Consider the following 7,244-nt stretch of genomic DNA (forward strand, 5'->3'; position numbering starts at 1 on the left):
AAGCTCCTTACGATCCAGAGAAATGTCAACAGGAGACTTTTCTCTCGATATTTTTAGGGTTCAAGTGGAGTTTAAAAACCTTTATCTGTGCAACAAGCTGCGGCACTTTGACCTCCTGAACGCTGACGCACACACCGGGGGATTCATCTTTTTAATCTTGTGTGATGAGGCAGAACATGTTCTCAAAAAGCCACAGAAGTTTGTTTTAAATCCTACTGAGGATGCATATGTTTCCAAAGATACCACATGTGTTTGGCTTAATAGAATATTCCCATTTGATGTTATGTTGCGGCTATAAAAACACCGTGTCAGGGCTTCAATATCGAGCGTAAAATACAGATGTTGTCAAGCAGCTGGGAACATTTATACATTTAAGGGCAAAAAAAGAGAGACATTTGCTCCAAAATGGACAGGATCAGACTTATGGAAATGTTAAAAAATACAAATTGTTCATGCATTTTCAGGGTGGGTTCAAATACAGCAACTACGATTAATGAAACCATTGATTCATCTATTTTATCGCCGCCAAAGAAGCAAGGTTTTCCACTTCTCTGCCCTAGTATTACTCTCAGTTTGGAAGAAGCTTTGCACAGTTTGCCTCGTGTTGGTTTGCAATTTCTTTGGAACTGCGTAACCCATTTCTTTAGGATGCATTCTTTGTTTTTTTATAGAAGTTGACCCACAGGAATATTCTTTAAATGCACACTATGTAGGAGGCAATAAGGACATACAAAAGAGGGTTTAACAGGACAATCTAACTAGTGTGTATTTATAACATTTATATACTGTTCACCAAAGGAGGCCATCATTGTGTCACATCCTTAATTTGACCAATCAGCATCTCAGGTTTCCCGAAGAAAGGTCAGAGTGAAGATGTCGAGTGTGCAAACTAACAATGTCTCCGAGGAGGACAGAATAGCTCTCTCTCTCTCTCTCTCCTGGGGTCTTACATTCTAGGTTTCCCTCCCATCATTATACTGTACACACACACACACACACACACACACACACACACACACACACACACACACACACACACACACACACACACACACACACACACCCTGACGCTGCACTTTTACCCAGAGCGCCTCAGTGGAATTCCAGTCTCCCGGTCATGTGTAAGTTTAGTCTCTGCTGAGAGGACTCGTAAATAATACTCTCTTTATCCTCGCTCTCTATTTTTGTTTCTAGGTCTCTGTCTGTTGTGTTCTCTCTCTCTCTCTCTCTCTCTCTCTCTCTCTCTCTCTCTCTCTCTCTCTCTCCTCTCTCTCTCTCTCTCTCTCTCTCTCTCTCTCTCTGCCCCCCCCCCCCCCCCATGAGGTTTGTGGTTTGGCTGATTTCTGCCTCTGTGGAAAATCCCCCCTCTTCTGCGAACAGCCGTGGTGCGATCCTGTGGTTCTGGGGCTAAAACGGGACAAACCATTTCACGCAGCTGGGGGTTGGAGGGGTCACATAGCTGAGGGCAGGTTCACGGGGTCAAACATCTTCCAGTGTCCAAGGAAAACTCAAAATGATGCAGCGTGGATAGATTAAAACGGTGCTGCAGGACTAGAAATGACTTTGCATTTTACCTCGTCTGAAGGTCAATGGTTTTCTGAATGTGTTTTTGGATTTGTTAGACTGAAATAAGGTCTGTGGTTAACACAAGATAATGAGATTACTACCACATAAAATACGTCAGTAAATACCCCACTGTTGAATTTTAAAATGGGGGCTGCTAACAAGTGTCTAAATGAGACGACTAAACATCATCATGCCCAACATTAGCCTCCTTTAGCTTAGCGGTGGTGTCGTGAAGTCATGTGACCGTGCTGTAGTTCCTTTATAGCCCAACATTAGCCTCCTTTAGCTTAGCGGTGGTGACGTGAAGTCATGTGACCGTCCTGTAGTTCCTTTATAGCCCAACATTAGCCTCCTTTAGCTTAGCGGTGGTGACGTGAAGTCATGTGACCGTGCTGTAGTTCCTTTATAGCCCAACATTAGCCGCCTTTAGCTTAGCGGTGGTGCCGTGAAGTCATGTGACCGTGCTGTAGTTCCTTTATAGCCCAACATTAGCCGCCTTTAGCTTAGCGGTGGTGACGTGAAGTCTTGTGACCGTGCTGTAGTTCCTTTATAGCCCAACATTAGCCACCTTTAGCTTAGCGGTGGAGACGTGAAGTCATGTGACCGTGCTGTAGTTCCTTTATAGCCCAACATTAGCCGCCTTTAGCTTAGCGGTGGTGACGTGAAGTCATGTGACCGTGCTGTAGTTCCTTTATAGCCCAACATTAGCCGCCTTTAGCTTAGCGGTGGTGACGTGAAGTCATGTGACCGTCCTGTAGTTCCTTTATAGCCCAACATTAGCTTTTTACTTCAAAAATCATGATGCCCCTTAAGAGATCCTACATATTTTGCATTTAAATATAACACATTTGCAAAGGCAGGTACAGTAGTGGTTCCTCAGTCAAACTTGACCTACAGTAAGTGCATATTTTTTAAGATCCAAAGGAGATATTCGATATTGCTGTGATTACCATCAATAATGTTTGGATGCAACAGGTTGTATGGTTCACTTTTCGACAAGGTTTAAGAATGTTGAGCCTTCTTGAACATTAGCAGGTTTTAATCTATGCACCTTCCCACGACAATCTGAGAATAATTAACAGATGGAGGATGACAAGTCGTTGTTCTTCTCAACGTGACAAAACGAAGTCGAGACAAAGAGCTAGCAGTCTGAATTTCGCCCTGGGTGAAAACACACACACAAAACACAAACACCACACACACCACAATCTCTCATCCTCTCTCACCAATGGAAATAATTGTCGTTGAGCAATATTAAATCATTTGAAATATAAGGGGAAAAGATGTGTGTGTGTGTGTGTGTGTGTGTGGTGTGTGTGGTGTGTGTGTGTGTGTGTGTGTTGTGTGTGTGTGATGTGTGTGTGTGTGTGTGTGTGTGTGTGTGTGTGTGGGTGTGTGTGTGTGTGGTGTGTGTTGTGTGTGTGTGTGTGTGTGTGTGTGTGTGTGTGTGTGTGTGTTGTGTGTGTGTGTGTGTGTGTGTGTGTGTGGGTGTGTGTGTGTGTGTTGTGTGTTGGTGTGTGTGTGTGTGTGTGTGTGTGTTGTGTGTGTGTGTGTGTGTGTGTGGTATCAGAGTGCCCCCTAGTGGACAATGAGGTATGTCATGTGAGAATCTGAGTATACAGTAATCTGTCATTGCAGATTTTATCAATGTATTTAATTTCTGCTGCTTTAATTTAACAACGATCCAGCTGTTACAAAACCATGATGGAAACAATGCTGGTTGGGATCGAGGGTATATACTGTACAGTATAAAAGGTGCGTGCTATTTCTAGTGTGGTTTGTGTGTGTGTTCAGTAACACAGATTGAATTGTTTCATGTGAGTGTTTGTGAGAACTGGCTGAGCAGAAAATAGCATCAGATGCCTCGACCTCCATTAAATGTGTTTGTGTGTTTAGGTGGATTACACAGGTGACTGAACACACACACACACACACACACACACACACACACACACACACACACACACACACACACACACAGATGCATTATCTATTAAAAGAGAACACATTTAGATCCAGATAACCAACAGAATACTTTATTTATAACGGGGGGGAAATTGGGTTACGTGAAACTGTCTCCATTTTAGAATTACAAATAAATAAATAAACAGAATTAAAAAAATATGTATCACAGGAAAATTAAATAAAATATCCAATAAAAGATTAAAAAAATAACTAAATATAATAATTTATTAAAAAAATTCAAATATAATTAAGAAAATAATCTACAAGTTTAATATGTATTATAATTTCGAAGCTCACCTTACACTTCATGTTATATTTAAATTGATAAACTCTCTCTGTATCTCCTCCTCTCAGCACACCACAGTCCTGCCCTTCATCATCATCGAGATGCGGACGACCCGCCACCGATACCCCAGCAGGTTGTGGGGTCTGGCCGCTGTTTGCTGCTTTGGCATCGGATACATCCTCTGGTAACAATACGTTTTCCTTTTTCCTACAGTCCATAAACACCACAATACAAAGGCCCTGTGTGTGCTGTGGTTTTCCCTTTCCTGTAGTGTTCTATAGGTTTTAGTGCATGTAAATGGTCTGCAAAGGCTAAAATCACTACTGCCACTGCAGCACGTAGCACGGTTTAAGCCCGGCTCGCTTTCTTTTGCTTTTCCACTAGGGGTAGTTCCGGCTCAGGGCTACTTTTTCACCTTTTTTCTGGCCCTCCAAAATCGAGGTTCTTACCGGGCCAACAACCGGGCTGAGTATGCTAAACTAGAGAATCGCTGGCAAGGGGGCTACAACTACAACAAGATGAACATATTTTACCGGGATTTAATTGTAATACACGTTTCAAAATGATGCCGAAGTAACAACATACTGATACCGGTTAGTAACAACCATGAATTAATGCTTTGTCAAGTCTGCAGACAGACGGCAGGCGAAACACCTTTTAAAATGCGTGTTGTCTAAATGGAGATCGGCTAAGCTAACACAGTATATGCTCCGACCGTCCACACTCACAACAACGGCCTATACAGACATAATAAAGGCAGCGACTGTATTCACCATGACACAGACAGTCTGTGGTTTGTACTTGTTTAACTTTTGTCTTGTTTCTGAACAGATATGAGGAGCTGTGAGCTCTGAGTGCTAACAGCTAACGGCTGATGTTTTGGTTTTGTGGTTCGCATTGAAGATGACGTCACCGCAGTTTTACGCAGCGTCGCTCCGCCCGCCGAACAGCCAATCGCCCCACCTACCCTGCGTTACTATAGTTACTACCCCTGTTGGTAAACTGTAATGGAAACGCAGCATAAAGTGAGCCTGGCCTACCAAGGCCTAACCATACCGTACTAAGCCGTGCGAGGTCCTGCAGTCATATGTGATATTTTATCTAGAATATTTTTCTGCTTGATTTGGTTCAAGAGTTACATAAACTGGGCAAATCAAGAAGAGAGTAAAAGGTTATTTACTTAACTACTTGTTTGGTTTGGGTTAAAGGAGAACGTTCTGGGTGATTCTAGCTGTTTAAATTAGTAAAATCCTCAGTTAATAATTACACCCCCCTTGATTTAATTATTTCATTCTTGATCTTCTCTTAAAAACTTCCCAAATAAACCCCCTAATTGTGGGTAACATATTAACCCCACCTTCCTGTCCCCCCCCACAGGACGTGTTGGGTACAGCAGGTGACGGGCGTCTGGGTTTACCCGGTCCTTGAACGCATCACTCCTCTGGCTCGGATCCTGTTCTTCAGCGCGATGACCGTCGTGATCTGTGTTTTCTACACACTCGGAGAAATCCTCAACACCTACATCTGGGACCAGGCACACACAGGTACACACACACACACACACACACCACACATACACACACACACACACACACACACACACACACACACACACACACACACACCACAACACACACACAACACACACACACACACACACACACCCACCCTTTACTGTCCTCTGACTCCAGTTTCTTTCTTCTCTGTTTCTTTCGCTCAGGTAAAGTGAAAGGTGAGTGATCTCCTCCAGAGGGCGAGTCGACCCCCCCCCCCACCGGGACAGCACAAGAACAGAAAACAAGCGACCTCTCTGGAAGTGGAAGAAAAATAAACATTTACCTTTGGACTGAAACACAACAAACAACACCATAGAAGTAGATAAATAAACAGCTAAATGTAAATACAGAAGAAGAAGAAGAAGAAGAAGAAGAAGAAGAAGAAGAAGAAGAAGAAGAAGAAGAAGAAGAAGAAGAAGAAGAAGAAGAAGAAGAAGAAGAAGAAGAAGGGAACGAAGGAAGACGCCGCTTTTGTTTTATCATGTTTGTGTTTGTTAGTGGCTAAAACATCGTGACACACACACACACACACACACACACACACACACACACACACACACACACACACACACACACATTTACAGTACGTGTTATCTACTTTTCTGGTATGAAAAGTTATTATCTAATGAGACACACTAGATGTACTGAAAGAAGTTAATGTTGGTACAAAATCAATAAATTTGAGTGGAAACTTTTCGTGAAGTTTGGATCCCGAGTGCAATCTTAATCTAAAGGTAATGAAGTCTGTGTGGAATTGAAATTGGACCCTTTCACTTTGTATAAATAAGTCTGAGTAAATACATCCACTATTATGGTTTAAAGCAGAGCAAAACAGGAAATCCTTACACTTGAGAGGCAGAAAACCGCCTGTGTTTGCTGCAGAAATGACCTGAAATCAGGGGCGTGGGAACCTCCGGCCCCCGGGCCGTATACGGGACCGCGAGACCATTTGGTACGGCCCTCGAGGTAATTTATAAACACACGCAAAAAAAAGAAAAAAATTAAAGGGGACCTATCATGCAAAATGCACTTTTGTACGTCTTTTCTACATGAATATGTGTCCCCGGTGTTCCAGGGAACTCACCAAGTGTCAGAAAAACACAACCTCTCTATTTTCCTCCATACCCAAATCTCTAAAAAAGGGGCTGCAACGGATCTGATAAAAACTGATCCAGATTTGAACACTGTCCTGACGTCAGGACGGTGTGGCGCTACGGCTATTGGGCCAAACTCCACCAATCAGGAGGAGACCCGCATGGCCATTGCAGTTCGAAAGTGCTGGAGACGCTGTAGTACATATGCCAGGCCTGTATAGTGGCGCTGTTGTAGTCTGCCACAAAAGCAGCGAAGAGACTTGGTTACCATGGTTACCTTCTGTTATTCTCCGCTGTGGCTTTTTTTTCTCCCTCCCCGAGGCAAGCGTTTGCCTCCCGGCTGCTTTAATTCAATGCAATCCCCTCCCCGTCGAGGCAAGCATTGTAATTCTCTCCGGTTAGTCCACCAGCAGATGACAAACACCCACCTCTCCGCCTCTTCCAAGGAACGAGGGGGACCGTGCTGGCAGGTTTCAGTTTCAGTTGTTTCGCCGGTCTTTCAAAGGTCTTGTTATTTATTGAGCTTTAAAACAAATGAATAAAGACTCTATATAATAAAACACGGAGGACGGAGATCCTCTTTTCTCCCCCTCTTCTGACAGCCCAGCAGGCTGATCAGAGCACGTCTCCCCTCTCCTGCAGGGGGGCGTGGTCAGAGAATCAGACCCGTAGACAGCAAACAGCTCACATAGAGCGAAATGAGGCATGGCTAAAGGCATGATCTGTTTGGTATTTCGAAAACAGAAACGTATAAATATACCTTATATAGGTATGGCC

At 43.5% G+C, this 7,244-nt stretch overlaps 1 protein-coding gene across 1 annotated transcript in view; it reads left to right on the forward strand.

The window, feature by feature from the left end:
* The window catches only part of aig1 (androgen-induced 1 (H. sapiens)), a 17,985-nt gene extending 11,918 nt beyond the window's left edge, over positions 1-6,067 (forward strand). The window contains exons 4-6 of the mRNA XM_034123784.1: positions 3,886-4,001; positions 5,195-5,361; positions 5,538-6,067. Coding sequence (XP_033979675.1) covers positions 3,886-4,001; positions 5,195-5,361; positions 5,538-5,557 — 303 coding nt within the window. The 3' untranslated portion in view covers positions 5,558-6,067. The remainder of the gene's footprint in view (positions 1-3,885; positions 4,002-5,194; positions 5,362-5,537) is intronic.
* The last annotated feature ends 1,177 nt before the right edge of the window (positions 6,068-7,244 follow it).

The sequence above is a fragment of the Trematomus bernacchii genome, unplaced genomic scaffold (genome assembly GCF_902827165.1).
Source record: "Trematomus bernacchii unplaced genomic scaffold, fTreBer1.1, whole genome shotgun sequence".
In the NCBI taxonomy this organism is placed as follows: Eukaryota; Metazoa; Chordata; class Actinopteri; order Perciformes; family Nototheniidae; genus Trematomus; species Trematomus bernacchii.